The 18,294-nt window shown below is 40.6% G+C and overlaps 1 protein-coding gene across 1 annotated transcript in view; it reads left to right on the top strand.

Moving 5' to 3' along the window:
• Positions 1-18,294, top strand: part of myo10 (myosin X) — a 151,230-nt gene that overhangs the window by 66,240 nt on the left and 66,696 nt on the right. The window contains exons 4-7 of the mRNA XM_054624356.1: positions 1,800-1,987; positions 17,557-17,691; positions 17,789-17,913; positions 18,154-18,167. Of these exons, the coding sequence (XP_054480331.1) occupies positions 1,800-1,987; positions 17,557-17,691; positions 17,789-17,913; positions 18,154-18,167 (462 nt within the window). The remainder of the gene's footprint in view (positions 1-1,799; positions 1,988-17,556; positions 17,692-17,788; positions 17,914-18,153; positions 18,168-18,294) is intronic.

Genomic DNA, 18,294 nt, shown 5'->3' with positions numbered 1-18,294 from the left:
GGTTTTTAGGCAACTTAACTACTTTGTTTGGTTTAGGAAAAGACCATGGTTTTCTTTGTTACGTTGTTCAGGCGTGGAGTTAGGTACAGAAGTTACGTAACAAAAGAACGCTAAGAGCAGCGTCCTCCTGGGTGAAAGTCACATGTTTTTTCACCCCAGCCTCCTCCCTTTGCACACTTTGTGGTGCCTAAAACTACGTCACCTGACTTCATGCACGTCTTTGCTCACGAATGAGTGCGTTGAATACGAATTACAGTGAATTACCTTATTATTTTAAAGTAACAACCAATTATAAATAGTTTTTTCTTGGCATGAGTGAGAGATGGAAAACTTCTCCCAGCCTGTTAACTACTTCTCTAAGTATTTACTGTTTTGACAGCATCACCTTAATGCTTCTCCAACTGTTCTCTGCACAACCCGATGATGCTGTTGTAACCTTTTACTCCGAGGCAAGCGGTAGGAACATCCAGTTGTTTTCCCACTAATACATGCTGATGTTCTGCCTTTACTTTTTTTTTTTTTTCCCCCACAGCCTTTTTTATTTATCCATTAGTCACCACCACCGCAGCAGCAGAGCGGCTGCCAACACGCATTCTGGCTTCAAAAGTTTCTATTTCAGCAAGTTTGGTTTTGTTGTGCTTTGAACTTTTGAAATATGAAGCTGGTTTGAGGTGAGGTGGTGAGGAGAGAAAAGCGAAAGGTCAAATAGTGTTGGATGTTGTGTTGCTGAGCGTTCACGACCGGCCGAGTAGAACTGGTGAACTTTTTTTGTTTTACTAACGTCACGTGTTCGGCTGCTTCATGTTTGCTGGCGTCCTCAATTAGGGTTTTATGACTCAGTGCTTTTGTCCGAGAAATTGGATTAACGTGTAGCCTTTGGCTTCCACCTGAGGAACAACAGGCAGCAGAGATGTTTGCCTCTGATCATCGCTTATTTCAATGTAGTTTGTAACTTGCACTTCCAGTCCATACCTTAGATGTTTTGAGGTTAACACACAAGGATTAAGAGGCTTATTGCGACCGCACACATTCATCAACGAGACAAAAAGAAAAGAGTGAAATGCTCCTTTAAATGTGTTGCCGAGCAAATGGTGCTCGTCTGCTATTTGCACACGTTCAAATGAGGTAATAGTCAGACATTTGGTGCAAACTCGTCCCGTTTCTATGCAAACGAGCCTCGCTGCAAAGACAGTCCAATACACAAAGATCAGAAGTAGAGTTGGTGATACCTGAAACACATGTATCGGGTCTTCAGTCTTTCCAGTGTTCATAGCAGCTAGAATTCTATTTATTCTTTTCGTCCTCTGCTTCATTTCATGCATTAACAGTCTGAAGACGTGCTTTTGAAAACTCCACTGGGATCTTAAATCCCCAAACACTGTTTCTCTTCCTGAAGTTTTGAGGAATGCTTCTGCTCTTCGTCAGTCAGGACCTGTAGCTCTCCGTCTGAACATCTCATTGGTCTTTTTGTCTCTGCCATTGTTCTACCAACAAATGCAACCTTTATACTTTGCTGTGTGGATAATCACATGCAATAAAAGTTCAAATTTGCACTCAGCTGCAAAATTTTGTGGCCGTGTTTGCACTGTAATATCATTAGCACAATATCTTAAGTGTTATTCTAGAAGTTAGTTAGTTTCTTAGTTTGTTTGTCTCAGAAAAGACATGCTAACGTGGCTAAAAGGCTTCAAACATCCCACCTGTATTACAGCATTACATCGTTGATAATGGAGATGTATTCACACTGATATTTACGTTCATGTTTATATTTCTAACACGCCGTCCCTTCTGCTCCTCAGACGTACATCGGCTCCATCCTGGCGGCGGTGAACCCGTACCAGTCTCTCGCCGGCCTCTACGACCGGCCGGCCGTGGATCTGTACAGCCGACACCACCTCGGCGAAATCTCCCCGCACATCTTCGCCATCGCCAACGAGTGCTACCGCTCGCTGTGGAAGAGGCTGCAGAACCAGTGTGTCCTGATCAGGTAGGTCCTGGCTGGTTCTCTCTGGTTTAAATGGTGTTTTGGTTAGTTTGTCTTTTTTCTTTTTTTTAAAGCTGCGCTGATTGAATTTTGGCCACTAGGGGGCAGAAAATCTCCTCAACAAGCTGACGGACACAGAAATCTATAAAAACGTAGCCACCTTTTCTTGTCTAAGGTTAAATCGAGGCTTCTGATTGGCCGTTAGAATAAACTGCCTTGGTTTTAAGCTTGTTTAATCGCTCTCCCATCAGTGCGCCAAACACTTTGATCAAGTTTCAAGTCTCCTGGGTGGTTTGGCTGCAGCTCTGAGGATCTGAGCACACACACACACACACACACACACACACACACACACACACACACACTCTGTTACTATCTCCATCCTCCGTCCACCGCTTTCCTTCCTCACATCCTTCCTCTTTGAGTTTTAGCTGGACGACTTTCACATCCTCCGTCGCTCCATTGTTCCATCAGACAGACCAAGACGTTCTCTTCGCCCTGACTTCAATAACACAGTTATTTTTACATGTCAGAAATGATAACATTTGGCTCCCATATTTAGCGGACGGCGGATGCGAGGGTACATCTCAGTGTTTGACTCTGTGGGAACTGTTGTGTTTGGGGTTGTCGAGGTATCCTGAATACGTGGACAGGAGACTTTGATCAATCCTTTGGGGACAAGAGGATGTCAAAACAGTCACAGAGTAAAGACCTTTATGGAAGATCAAAGGATATCTAAAGGGGATTTTTTGATAAATTTAAAATCTGTGAACCTCACTGTGGAGCTGATTAGGATCAGGGACAAAGATGTCTTATTTAATGTGAATCAGTCACATACTTTATATGCAGTACGGATCAGTGCATTATTATTTCAAACCCTCTAAACCCCAAAACTGTCCAGCAGGATTAAAAATCATTCTGTCTTTAAACAAACCTACAAACAAAACTACACCGGTTAACCTGCCAGAAGCTGTAAAAAACGTTCAGTATTGTCAGATTCCCATCTTTCTGACTGCCCTTGAACATATCATGTGCCAGGAAGGCTTCAGTCAGAAAAAGAAACAAAAAAGCATTAAAATTGTGATATTTGTCATATTCTACAGGTCTCATTTAAAATCTTGCACCAAATAAACCATTTGAAGTAACCAGATTCTGTAAAAAACAATAAATTCTGAGCTCCTCAGCACAACTATGAAGCCATGATTGATTCATATGAGACCAACAGTCTGGTGACAAAACATTCTGTGAAACTTGGACTGAACTTCAGGCTGCTGAACACAGAGCAGAGAGGAGAGGAGAGGCATGAAAGTGTGTGAGTCTGATGGTGGCACCTTGATGGTAGCCAGAGAGGAGAGAGAGGGGTGTAAAAGTGTAAACAGTTCAATATATGTAGCCGGTAGAGCCTCCATTCTTTTTCCAACAATTGTAACATTTATGCAGCTTGGAACAATGTTGGATATTTAGATTCAGTTGTTTTCCAATTATTATAAAATAAATGATCAAAGAAACTCAACATGCATTGTTTTCCTTTTTTATGATTTATGGCTTTTTAACTGTGTTTTGCTGCAGTGAAGACATGTTTGAGTTCTCCAGGAGCTGTTCTGGGTTCAGAGGGTGCGTGATTCATAACTCAAAGATGCACTTGTTTAAATTGTTCTATGAATATTTGTCTTGCCTGAAGTCTTCAGCTACCAAAGATCAGCCAAGAAACAGCACTTTAAAATGCTGTAGACTTTTGGAAAACAGGCACCTTTGTCCAGAGGAAACTGAACTCAGCAACATTGGACCTTTTCCTGTCTGGTCTCTGTCACGGGTCAGTCCGGCTCTGCTGTGGGAGGTTTGCTCACATTCAAGGGTTCAAGCTCAAACAGTTCAGCAAACTTGTAAAACTAAGCAGAATAAGTTAGGCGGTGTAGGGGGGGGGCAGTGCTTCAGTGTTGCAGTTTAATGACAATTAGCTGGCATGAGTTTACAGCCCTGTTTGGTCCCGGTTTCATTGGCATTGTGGGTAATGAGACACACGTGTCCCCCCATTTAAAAGGTAAGCTGGTTTGAGTTTATGAGCGGCGGCTTTGCTTTCGCTGCTAATGATGATCTCATTCTCATTGTTTATTAATTATGAGAATTCTTAGTTCACTTCCTCCAGTGTTGCCAATGCTCTGATTGGTGTCTCTGTAGCTGAAGCACCGGCTGATCAACATGATGAGCTCGTCCACAAGAAACACATCCCTGCTTCACTGTCAGCTTTCTGCAGGAACGAGATTTTCAAGTGCAAAACCAATTAAGAGAAACCGGAATTGTTTTTGCATGATAATTCAGGCATATCTGCACAGTATGAATACAACGGAAATATCTAAATTCTGTCTCAAAGCAACCCTGTGTCCTACAGAATGATGTTTAACTGCTTTCTCAATTCCATTTACGAAACTTATTTTTTTTTAGATTACGGTCCAAGTTGAAACATGTGGTTAACGTTGTACATTGAAACAAAACAAAAAGAAAAACCGCAAGAGAATGACTTTGTTGGGTTTAGGCAACAAACATCATGGTTTAGCCTAAAATGACTACGTTTGTTACTTTATTCAAGCTACGGATTTAGATAAAAAATAAGTGAACGTTGTCTTTTGTTTTCACATGGGACAGGAACAGCGGTCTCCGGAGTGAAAGTCTCGTGTTAGTGTGACCCGCCCTCATCCCTTTGTAGAAATATCATTAGTTTGTCAAACACAAACGTAATCTGAGAAAACCGCAATGGGTTTTAGGCAACAAGCATCATGGTTTATCTTAAAAGGGTTAGGGTTGGTTGTTTGTTACGTTTTTCATTCTACGGATTAAATTCAGAGATAGGTGAATTTAGACTTTTGTTTTCATGGGCAACATTAACAGCAGTCTCCTGGGTTACAGTCCTGTGTTTGTTGTGATAGTCCGTCCAGCCCGACCTCCTCTTTATGTGGACTTCTGCACAATCTGAGACATCTGCAATGCAAAACCCATTACTAGATCTATCACTTGGTTACTTGTTTGTTTGGTTATCCCAAAAAACCTACAACTTTTCTCATACTGACAGTGGTTTGGTACAGATTATTACAGACCCAACGTTGTGGGTTTTTACCAACTTTTACTGCATATTAAGCAGATTTTTCTCTAAAAAAAAGAAGCATGTAGGAGCAAAAAGCCCCAATGCGGCCAAACGTCTTCTGCTGTTTGCTGCATGACAAACCAGTTAACCACAGTTACAGTAAACAAAGTCCTCTTGTAACATTTCGAGCTCAGAGAAGAACACTTTCGGGTATGAAAAGTAAAGAGAAAGAACTAAGCAAGCTACTGGTTATGTGACAGAAGAAAGTACAAAGGCAATTGAATTGCAAAATAAGTCACTGTTTAATCATCGTTTTTTTGTATAAGATGTCAGAAAAATGTGAAAATGTTTTAATTCCCACTGCCCAAATCTTCACATGTGAGGATCTGGAAACAGGGAATGTTTGACATTAGACTTTTGTTTTCATGGGCAACATTAACAGCAGTCTCCTGGGTTAAAGTCCTGTGTTTGTTGTGATAGTCCATCCAGCCCGACCTCCTCTTTATGTGGACTTCTGCACAATCTGAGACATCTGCAATGCAAAACCCATTACTAGATCTGTCAGTCACCTGATTACTTGTTTGTTTGGTTTTGACCTGAATACACCAACTGAGCAGAACGACTCCCATGTGTTGTTGTTAAAATGTGAAAACCCAGCAGCTCCGTGTGTGCAGTCTCAGCTCACATGTTCTCCTCAGCCGTCCTCTGCTCTGAGTTGCCTCCGTCCTTCTGTTCAGGACACAGGAACTCTTTTGTGCTGCAGGATGTTGGTCGGTGGGAAGAACATGCACCGGGGCGCTCACAGCGAGGCGTAAACACAAACATGTCATATGGTCGTTGGGAAAGGCGTCCGAGCTTCACAATGCTGCCATTCTGCCCACAGAGACGTATCGCTGCCACAGATCTACTTCCTGTTTGTCCTTCTCCCACGATTCCTGCTACTTTTAATGCTGCAACAAGCAAATGTCCCTCAAGATTACAGCAGTATCATCTCTTCTTGAACATTTTTCAACCACCTCTGAGGTCCTGGAGTTTATGAAAACACCTAATGTATCGCAGAATCTGTTGCTTCACAACAAAAAAAAGAAAAAAACACCAGTTTGGTTACATAGTTTTTCCATGAAGCTGTGCAGGCAGAGGGAGGACAAACCACAGACCACAGCCGTGACCTTTAACTGTTATCTCAGCTAAAACACAACCTGGTGGTAGACTGTGTGTCAGAATAGTAAATGACACACACTGCTCTTCTCAATCTGCTGTTTAAGAACATTTTGAGGTTAAAAGTTTCGTCTTTTGACTTTATCGTGAAAGTCAAACAAGATGGTTTTACCGCCAAGCTGGTTATACAATTACAAATAATAGTTAGTGTATCGATAAAGCATCAAATAACTTCTTCGAGATGCTTTTTTTTTTTTTTACTTGTAAAAATGTATATTTAAAAACTAAATTGCGCTTTAAAGGGACAGTGAGTACAGTTCGGTGCCATCTAGTGGTGAGTTTGCAGATTGCAACCAACCAAATACCCCTTCGTTGACTCCTCCCATTCCAAGACTGCCAAAACGTGAGTGTCCGAGAAGAAACTGCAGTTTAGAAGCATGTTTGAGAAGTACGTTGGCCTTCATGTGAACGTCTCTCTCTAGAGTCAGTGTTTGGTTTGTTCCTTCTGGGCTACTGTAGAAAGATGGAGGACTCCATGAAGAGAACCCGCTCCATATGTAGATATGAACGGCTCATTCTTAGCCAACGAAAACACAACAGTTCTTAGTTTCAGGTGATTCTACATTAATGAAAGCATAGTTATAAATGTTATTTTCAGCTAATAGATCCTCCTAAATGCTATAAACTGGCCCTTTAAATTTCCCCAAAATGAACAACTACAAAACCCGTAAATAAAGAAATGCGGTTCATACAAAAGACACAAAAATTGGTACAAGATGTTGAAGTTTATTTTTCGTATTATGACAGCAAAAGCCCTAAAACATGAATTTAAAACCTATGCATATTCAAATATACTATATCTTGCAACCTTCATGCAAGATTGTCAATTATTGTATAATGGCTACATAAAATTTAAATGAACTTATAAGTGTTGTTAAATTAAATAGAAATAGAGATTTTAATGAAAATCATATGTGTTTGAGTATTACTTGCTTTTTTTTAAACCCCTTGACCTTAAACCAGTGAGAGTGTTACTTTTAAACCCTTGGTTTTTACTTTTACTACCTCTGAGTAGTTAACTAGCTGGTAATTGTTCCCCTCGAGCAAGGCACTAAACTCTCAGCTGCAGCAGTGGATCTGCAGCTGAGGGAAAAGTCTCAGACTCCATTCCTCTTTAAAGAGACGGAACATCAGTGGATCAAAATAAGTAGAAACCTGACCTGAAATTTAATTAAAATGACCAAATGTTATCACGATAAAAACTTTCAACATTTAGTGGTTGCATGTTATTACGTTTAATTAGTATATTTAGAACGTCAGATTTTGTGTTGGGTCTGCGATTCTGTCTTTGATAGGTGGAGTAGAAGCAGAGGCCGGAGCCCTGCTGCTGTGGGTGATGGATGTGTGAGGCTGTGAATAATTACAGGGCGGAGCGCTGAAACTCACTGTTTTTTTTATTACCGTGTTTTTCCTGAGGGTTTCTGCTGGGCTGTGTGGGCTCAGGACGGAGGCTGTTTTTCGGGTTCATTGTTGGGACCCAACATGCAACCCTGATCAGACAATCATTATCCAAAAAAACCTACAACTTTTCTCATACTGACAGTGGTTTGGTACAGATTATTATACGCTCAACGTTTATACAGATTTTCACTGCATATTAAGCAGATTTTTCTCAAAAAAAAAAAAAGAAGCATGTCGGAGTAAAAAGCCCCAATGCAGCCAAACTTCCTCGGTTGTTTGATGAATGACAAACCAGTTAACCACAGTTACAGTAAACAAAGTCTTCTTGCAACAACACTAGCTCAGAAAAGAACACTTTCGAGTATGAAAAGTAAAGAGAAAGAACTAAGCAAGCTACTGGTTACGTGACAGAAGAAAGTACAAAGGCAGTTGAATTGCAAAATAAGTTTGTCACTGTTTAATCATCATTAAACAGAGGATGGTTCGACTTTATTGCTTATTGCTTGACGTTCAAGTGACTAAAAAGAAGACGATCTTTAATATTAGTTGGCCTAAGAAGCCTTTAAGTTGGCATTATTTTATCACATATAATTCTATTTCTATATGATTAGCAGCCTGCAAAAGGTCAGATCTCGTGTTCTGCTCTGCTGTAAGTGTCTTTACCCTTTATGGTAGCAATGAAGTGACTCAGCACTTACATATATGTTTTTGCTGTAATTTGAATCTCTGTGATAGAAGTGAAACTGAATATGTTGAGGCAAGAAAAAACACTTTAACATTCGTAAACCAACAACTTGTGTTTCAAACTCAATGACGTTTTTTTTAAATGCAGGATTCATGCTCATAATGTTTGTGTACCTAAAGTTAGATTCTGGTTGGAGGATCAGTTTAACACTGAGTCAAAGTCCAGCTGCCATGGTACGTGGTCTGGTTCACAATGGTGACACACACACACACACACACACACACACACACACACACACACACACACGCACACATTCCCCCCCCATCGGTCCCCCCAAGAAACACCAAAGCCGTCTCGGAGCGGACCCTCGTAAAACCTGTAACGCGGCTCCCACACAGAGAAACGATCACTTCTGGTGAGGAAGACGAGCTATAAATCGCAGGCTGGAACTTTCAGGCGAGGCAGGAAGCTTTCTCGTCGGATTTAGGGATTGTGGGTAATCAGATCCAGGCGGAGGGAGGCGAATAAAACAGGAGCTGGTGTAAAAGAAGAAGAGGAGGAGAAGAAGAGGAGGAGGAGGAGGAGGAGGAGGAAGAAACAGCTCTAACACAAGGCATCTGCTCATTAATGCTCATGAAGGCTACTCTGCGTTTTCACTGATGCGAATACCTGCCCGCTTTAAGCCACATGATTTTAATAGAACCCACCCCACCCACCTCCTCCCCGTCGTGTTTTTGCAGCAGATTTCAGCAAGAACTCGTTCTGAACCTCCAACGAAGAAACTCCTGGAAAGACTCCAAACGCTGATTGCACACAGCAAATGCCACCATGGCAGCTTTTCTTCTGGATAATAAAGCAATAAACAGGAGATTCAGACACAGTCTGCATGTTTTTATGACCTGATACCGTACGTTGTTTTCTTCTGGTTTGGGCCTCTTAATGCTGCATAAAACAGTTATTTAGACACCAGTGGTTTCCAAACTTTGTGTCAACAGTTTTTGTTTGTCTTTTTTTGGGTTTCAACATTACAAAACATCTGTGCACAAAGCCGGCTCCATAAAGAAATGGTTTTCCCAGTTTGGTGAAAAGGAACTTCAGTAGTCTGCACAGAGCTCTGACCTCAACCCAACACCAACCGAGAGCTTCGACTGACATGAGAAGTGGACGTAGTCGTTGTCACGGCAACCATTGGTTTGTGGACGTAGAGACGCCGTATACGTCTCTGGTGTCGACCTGTCAATCAGTGTGTAGCCCCGCCCCTAAAGCATCCCCTGCTTTATGGTCTGTTTGACTCTAAATGGAGCATCATTTACTAAATGAACATCATGCTGTATTGAAGAAGACTTGAAACTAGAGATTGAGACCATAAGCCAGACAAACAAATCTCTGCAGCAGGTTCCGGTAGATGGCAGGTTCTAGATCCTTATTTAAAAAATAAATCTCATATTGTTGTGTTTTTATACTGCTACTTGTTTCTAGGGTCAAAATGCATTAAAAACACTTTTTCATTCATGATATTCTTTTGACTTGCTGCCGTTGCGTCCAAAAACATCCCAGATGTGATTAAATGGTGAAGCTCTGAGGGTGTTATCCACCACGGCCAACATCCCCCCCCCGACCCTCCAGTCTGTCCCTGACCCCCTGACCCCAGAGGTGGGTGTGGGGTCAAACTCAAGACTCTCCAGCCTCGTTAATTACTCAGGCCTCGGGGGGTCACAAAAGCCCTGCAAAAACACACCTGAGAGGTTTTCTCCTGGGATTCTGTCGGCTTTATCTGCACCGAGTCAGAATAATAACTGGACTGTGACCAAAGGTTGGAATGCATCCCCAGCAAAGCAGGAGAGCATGATGGGAAGGAAACATATTTGTCTATGTTTGTTTTAGGTGTAACACGAAGCCAGCGGTTATTTCAATCTGATCTTTTCTCGGTCTGTGACTAACGTTGGTATTTGTTTTTTTGTCTCTTTTATTGCCTCGCATTAATTAGAGGCATTCATGAGTCAGTGAGGACGAGTCCTAGTGCCTCAAAGTAAAATAGTTTGGCTTCGTTCATGAGTTCACATCGGATTCTTGAGGTTTGTGGGGCTGAACAAACAAACTCTGTGCTTTTTTTAGGTTCCAGACTGAAAGTCTCCAAGTCTCGCTTAATCTTCTTCTCCAACGATAGAAACAAATATACCGATTTATTAATGTAAGTAGACGTAACTTCTTCTTTCTTGCATTCTCTCTAATGTCCACCAGGGGGCGACTCCTCTGGTTGTATAGAAGTCTATGAGAAAAAAAAACCCAGGTTGGATTCATAATAACACATCACTTCTAGTCAAAGAAAAACAGTAGATGACGGCCAATAACCAAGATGGCGACGGCTAAAAAACAAGATGGCGACGGCCAAAATGCAGAACTCGTTGCTTCAAAACGACCAGTCCAGAAACCGATGGCCGACGTCATGTGACTACGTCTTCTCCTTATATATAGTCTGTGAGCAGCCTGGCAGTCTTTAGATGAGATTCCAGTCCACCTTAACAAGTCATTTAATCTCAAACTTTAAACAAGCAGGTCGTTTGATGAGATCGTTTCACGTTTTTTTTTTTCTCCAGCGAAGAAACAAGTTCTCAGTTCTTAAGAAGTCTTAAAACCAGATCAAATGACCTGCAGACGGAATGTCTTTTCTCTCGTTGCGTTTCCACTTCTCGTCTCAGTTTCTCTCTTTGGCTCTGCTGCTCGGTACAAAAGGCCTGGGGTGGGGGGGGGGGGGGCAGTTTATCCAATACGCTCAGTCGCTCCACTGAAGACTCCCTTCTTCCTGCCTGTGGGGGGGGGGTTACCTTGGGTGGCAACAGCATGTGGAGGGCCAGGGATTAGTACAAAAGGCAAGGTTCTGTTGTGTGTGTGTGTGTGTGTGTGTGTGTGTGTGTGTGTGTGTGTGTGTGTGTGTGTGTGTGTGTCCTAGTTGGGAGAAGTCGGCATGCTTCCAGAGCTCTTTTTAAGTGAGTTACATTTAGCAGGCCCTTTTAGATTTGGCCATCACTGAAGTCAAAGATATTTAAATGAGTCACACACAACAAGACCTTTAAAGAGAAAAGTTTGACCCGCTGTTGGAGAGAGCCACTGGTGGGATCTGTAGTTGTGTTTGAATTCACTGTTTCTCTGCAGCTGTAATGAAAAAACCCCAACACAGACAGAGTTTATTCCACACAGCTGTTCTTTCTTACTTAAAAAAAGAGATATCAGCTGTGGTGAAGTGTTTCCCTTCTATTTCCTGAACTAAAATAGAAGTAATGCTTTATTTTGGAGCAGGAGAGGACAGAAAGGCACCATGGGGAATTTAGAGAAACACATCCATCAATGACTAATCAGGTTTATATATTTTACATGATTAATATAGGGATAATACAAAGGACATGGACATGCCATAAAAGTAAAAAAGATCAAATTAGTGGATTTTCGTCAATTTATGAGTAAAAACATAAAATCAAGTCTCGGTTTTGCTTGTTTTTTTGGGGGCTTTTACAGAAGTATCATCACATTTGCTAAAAGACGCAAATTTTAAAGCTGCAAAGTTAAGTTTTGGGCACTAGGGGGTTGAAAATACATCCCAACAAGCTGACCGACATGACTCGAATTTTCCTTTATGGCACATAATGGACAAAAAGCGCAGATCTTCCAGGACAAACGGGGCTAAGCTTTCGAGGCAGATAGTTAAAAGAACTGACAGCAGATGGGAAAAATCATTTTCAATATTTTAACCTTTTTATGGGGAAAAAGGAAAGAAATCAACAGAAATGTGGTCCCAGTTTAGACAACAAAATAATCGACCTTTTCACTGGTGTGAAGTGCAAGCTAACAAAGATTTCCCTCCGTGTGTATGCTAAACGTCTTCGCATATGAGGACGTTTTATCAAATGTCTTCGTTTTCATACAGCTTCTCTAATGCAATATTTCATATTGAAACATTAACTTTCAAAGAAGCCAACGACCCAAACCTCCTCTCCGTCGATCCGTGTGCAGCGTGGTCACGTCTCCAGCTATATCCAGACACCCTGAGAGTTTACATTATCCTCAGTCCTGTTTCCTGTCCATCAGGAATGTGCCATTGACTCCTGGGATATGAGCGGTCATGGTACGGGGCCGATGCATGACATTCAAGTTCAACTTTATTTACATAGCTCAGCTAAAACAAGCAGTGTTGCCCAACATGCCGTCCACAAGACAGATGATGAGGATAGACTGGTTTGGGCTGTACTGTATGTATGAATGTTCTCCATTTCACATGCATGTTTACATAAAGCTTTCACTACGAATTACACTTCTGTCAATATTCAACCTGACAACACTCAGTTCTGGTTTCACGCTCCATGAAATGGAAAACAAAATCTGTAGAGTTTGAAACCTGAAAGCACAGAAGAGTGCAAACATCTGCAACACTAAACAGTCCCCCTGCTTGCTGTTTCATCAAGATTATGAAAGTCCAGGTTGATTTTGTTTCATTGTTGTTTTCATACATCACCATTTAAACTGTTCTTACTGTGCATACATGGTGTCATTTCTTTCAGCACAAACTCTGTAAGTCTGAAAAAAAGTCGGACTTTCATATTTTGTAAAATTAACAAGAATAAAGCTGCAAGGAACCCCCAAAATACAGGATCACTACAAATTTGTTAAAATTTAAAATGTGTAAAAAAATAACAACATTTCTTATGAAACTCAAAATGTTATTTCAAATAAGTTCCAAGTTGAATTTAAGTTAAAAAACAAAAATTGAATAAAAAACAATATAGTTTTTACTAAAAATAAAACAAAAATACATTATAATTACATGTCATTAAATAAGTTTTTATAGTCTTCAGACATAAAATGAAATACAAATGTTATGTTAATTTATTAAAACATGCCATGATGAATCGCCAGCCTATGATAGAAATATAATCTGACCACTGAATGAATAAATAACTCAACACAGAATGTTAGTTTTTACCTTCTTCCCCGTCAGAATGAATATTTTTATTAGGGAGCTTTGCTCTAAAAAGAACTCCATTCCAGATGATGTGTTTTTGTTGGAATATGAACATCCAATAATCCCAAACTTCAGCTTCCTGCTTCACGACTTAAAAGGCAGAAATCTCTCACTTAGCTGGAGGAGAAACAAAGAACATCTCTGCGTTATTAGATTAGTTTCCAGCGGTGAGAGTCAGGAGAGGTGAGAGGATGTTTGTAAAAGCGTCAGGACTTTATGGTACGGAGGTTACCTAAAGTCCCTGAACGCACCATGAGGAGGGATATGTCGTATTCTAGTCAGTACATATGCTGCTCATAAGCCTCCATGTAACATTCACATTTAATTCATAAAACAGGCCTCTACTTTGTTTTTTTTATGTCTCAGTAATCTGTTCTATGACTGCAGGTCCTTAAACTTTAAGGAGGTGTGTTTTAAAAGTCTAAATGACCCAGTTGGACACATAAAAGGTGATTATTTCATGAAGGTAGCTGAGTAAAGACCAGGTGGTGATAATCTGCGCATCATTTTTTTTTAATTAATTGATTCATTTATCAATAGTTCAGTCTATTAAATGGTCCTCACAACCTCTGAGTCTAAATTGATGCGTTCATATTGCTTGTTTATGTTGACCAACAGTCCAAAACCCAAATATATATTCAGTTTAGTTTCAAGGAAAAGCAGCAAATGCATATAAAAAGACTCACAGATGAATCTTTCACCAAAGTTTCTTCTGTCGCCCGACTAATCAATGAATTCACTGATCATTTCAACTCTAAATCCAAATTACATAAAATATGAAAACATAGATACATAGATTTAAATTGAGTGAATTTTCGTATTCTTTCGTGGATTGCCATGTTTGAATTTCAGTTTGTATCTGTTACTGGTCAACACTCGTATGTCAATATTATTTAAATTCGACTGCATCTGCATCGCTTCTTGTTTTGCAAACTGTTTGACTTTTTCCTCACTGCCCTCTCTCTTCTCTGTCCAGCTTCTCCTCGCTGCGTCTTTATTGCAATCAGACTAGAAACCCCCCCCAAAAAATAATCTTGCTCTCTGTGCAGCAGGAGAAGCAGCCTGCAGGCTGCTTAACAGTTCAGTTTACAGTACTCCGGCTGGGATCGCCCTCTGGGGAGCCACCCAGCCATTACCCACATGAAGAGTTTCTGTTCCTGTAATGAAGCACACCTACTGTCATAAAATGTTTACAGACGGGAAAAGCAACACTTAGGATACCATAGAGGGGATTTAAAAACCAATGCACTCAAACGTCACGCCACTGGTGACCCATTAAATAAAGAAACATTTAGTGGTGTTTTACAGTCTTTATGTTCAGACACTGCAGGTTGGTAGTTACATAATCTGGTAATGTAGTTTTAGATTGATGTTAAAGTAGCAGAGGTAATGTGATACACAGAATAAAACATAAAAGAATGGATTAGTGGCTAAACGTGCAAAAAAGAATCCGCCGTGATTCGTAGAGATCCCACGAAATTGCACACATATGACAAAATCAAGACGAGGAGGTATTTAGACCACACAGGTCTGGATTGGGAGGAGGATGTGTCCAACAACCAGCAATCTTTAATTTCTCATGTGAAACGAGGAAAGTCACGTAATTTGCATTATATCGTCACGGTTATTCTTTGGATATTTAAACTCCCAACGTTGATCTTTTCCTAAACCCTAACAAAGTACGTTTGTTGCCGAAACCTAACTGAGTTGTTTCCGTTAAGATGGAATTTTATTTTTGAAAAGACTGTATTCATGTTTCATGCGGAAATTGACATGTTGCTGGACTTTTGTAGGAAAATGAAAAAGTAGAAAAAGTAGTCCCTTTTTTGTAGGATATCATAAGAACAGTTGAGTGAGTATACATTGCTTATTGGTGTTTCGACCCTTTGTTCATGCATAAACACAGCTGTGTCTGTAGTTATGTGTCTGTCTATGAACCACTAACATGTTAAAGGTCTTGCTGTGTTTTTCACTGTGAAGAACTCTCTTTTCTGTGAAGCGTCCTGTTTGTGTTGAATGATGTGTCTCATTGTGTTGGGACTGATTTGTAGCTGAAGAGTTTCTCTTAGTGTTTGTGTAATTGGTTTCCAGGTTAATAAGTAACATGACCAGCCTGGATCTCACACTGTGGGTTGCCAGGTTTGTCTTAAATGTCACTAGAGGTGTGTGAGGGGTTCTTATAAGCTCTGTTACTGAAGAAGAAGTACGATGTAACCGCAGTTCTGATGGGTGATTCTTAGATTTTGTTTATTGTGATGCGTTCACTGGCCCCTCAAGGTTGGTCAAGAGATAACATTCATGTTGTTGCCTCTTAAGATATGATATTTGGAATTAGTAATTTATATTGAATATAACGACACAACATACTGAGGTTAATTGATTGAATTTATTAACTTAAGTCATCTAAACAGCAAAATGCTGTGAAGTTCTCTGGTTTCATCTTCTTAAATGGGATGATTTGCTGATTTTCTTAGTTTTATATCATTGTTATTCAGAATTTATTCAAAATTTGATAAAAAAAAAATGGAATGCCTTCACAACGGTGGAAGCCGTGGCAACCTGCAAGGCGTTTTTTTTCTGCCAGAATCCTTTTCTTTAATTGCAGTAAAAGCAATTTGAATTGATTCTGATGCCATGTTGCATTGGGTTCATTTAGTTTAGGTCAGTATACAGTTAGCTGATGCAGTCTGTTCTGTTAATATTGAAGTTTGAAGATATGACCATGTAAATCTCCCCAAACACGTCCTGGATACTATCTGGCTCGTAGACGTAAAGACAATAAAGATGGAAAACCAAAGCTCACGATGCGTCATAACTCAAACTACAAACCTGTTTTAATCAGCAACAAGAAAAAACCTAATGAAAGCCAAACAAAGTCGTCCATGCTGATCTGCTGATCTGCTGAATGAGACGCTCCGATAATAATGAATGGAGAAACGTCTGCGTCCAGTCAGTCGGTGTGTAAACAAAGCCTGCAGTGGGAGGAGACTGATTACAGACTGGTGAGGCTTGTCAGCTGGTTTGACGTGTAAATTCATGGCGATCACCGCAGTGGACGGAGAGGATGATGTTTAAAATGCTAGAGGAGAGTTTAAAGAGCAGGCAGCCAAAACCCCGAAGGACACCATCACTGTACTGACAGTGATGGTGTTACTGTACGGTTAGTAAATGGTTCTCCATCACAGATGAAAAGGTCATTCATTGCATTAACTTCTTTGGGAAGCAAACTGAATTAATGCTCTGTGTAATGTTTTTGTCATCCATAAAAATGTCCAAAGCTAGATGCTGTTTAATTGAATTAACATTCATTTAAACTTCATGTTTCCTTTCACCGTGACGTCCATCAACTGTTGTGTAAAAGTTAAAGCTGCAGTGATCTTTGGTCACTTGGCTGCAAACACATAATTGATACAGTATATTAACTCATCAACACTGACAACATGAGCATTGGCATTTCTTCTGAGGAACGAGACTTTTTAAAAGTGAATAAGCACAGAAATTTGCACAAATATCTTCATGTAAAAATATTTATTAAATAAACAAACTAGACAAAAATAGAAACAAAACACACGATGCTCAACATGAACTTTTGCTCCTCTGCTTTGTTTCCTCCCGTCATGCGTCTCTAACCTCAGCACCTCTCTGCACTTTAACGTCAGTCTTCACTTCTAGACAATCAAGATGAAGGTGTCCTCATCACTCTGATGGTTCAGGCCATCCTGGATTTATAATTCCTAATTGTCCTAGTGTCCTCGCGTCCTAGTGTCCTAGTGCGCCATCTAGTGGTTGAGTGCTGGAATATTTCCCATGATGCCGTCAGCTGCCCGTGTACAAATTGCACATGTGAAACATACAGTAGCCATGTTTACTTGGGTTGTATTACCACTGCTAGTAGTACTACTGCTACTACAAGTACTGCTTCTATTACTGCTGTTAATACTACCAATACTGATACTATCTACTACCACAGAAAATACTAATACATCAATAAGTACAAGAAGAATAACATCAATATTGTTTTTAATAACAAGAAGAAGATCAAAAAATATAAAAGGATAAAAAGGATAATTAAAATGTGACTCTCCACTGTGGGAGATCCTTATTTAGAGGCAAAAAAACGTAACTAAAAAAAAAGATAACTAATCTTATTGTTCGTGTGTTTCTTCCCCCCTCAGTGGAGAGAGCGGCGCTGGGAAAACGGAGAGCACCAAGCTGATCCTGAAGTTCCTGTCGGCGATGAGCCAGCACTCCCTGGAGGTGTCGTCCAGAGACAGGACGTCCCACGTGGAGGAGGCGCTGCTGGAGAGCAGGTGATGAAATCAACGCTCCCATGTTTCAGACAGTTTCATTTCCCAGAAAGCCCTCTTTCATCGCCTGGTTATTGACCCTGCTCCGTCTCCAATACAGTCCCATCATGGAGGCCTTTGGAAACGCCAAGACCGTCTACAACAACAACTCCAGCCGCTTTGGGAAGTTTGTCCAGCTGCACTTCAGCCAGAAGGGAAACATCCAGGGAGGAAGAATCATCGATTGTATCCTTTAAAAAAGCCAACTGGTAGTTAAGAGGCAGACGCTTCCTTTCCTCTGCACGTTTCCTAGGAAGGAGTCGGCAAGGAGGCTCTTAAGCGTACCGATGTGCAGAGTGACAGACGCTGCATTTAAGGATGCTATAAGTCATAAAAATCTATTATTTGACTTCTTATTTTGAATCCTGCATAACTCTGTTGTTCTCCAACTGTTGTTTACCTTGACTGAAACTTCTTTGACCACAGACCTCTTAGAAAAGGTGAGCGTCCTTCCTTCTGTATATCTGTAATTGCATTTAAAGCGACACTCCATCAAAATCTATGTTTAAACCTCTTTAAACGAAAAACATAAACATGAATGGGTCATATTGCTCTTCTGATCCATGT

The sequence above is a fragment of the Anoplopoma fimbria genome, chromosome 3 (genome assembly GCF_027596085.1).
Source record: "Anoplopoma fimbria isolate UVic2021 breed Golden Eagle Sablefish chromosome 3, Afim_UVic_2022, whole genome shotgun sequence".
In the NCBI taxonomy this organism is placed as follows: Eukaryota; Metazoa; Chordata; class Actinopteri; order Perciformes; family Anoplopomatidae; genus Anoplopoma; species Anoplopoma fimbria.
The sequence above is the reverse complement of the archived record's forward strand: the minus strand, read 5'-3'. Positions and strand labels throughout refer to the sequence as shown.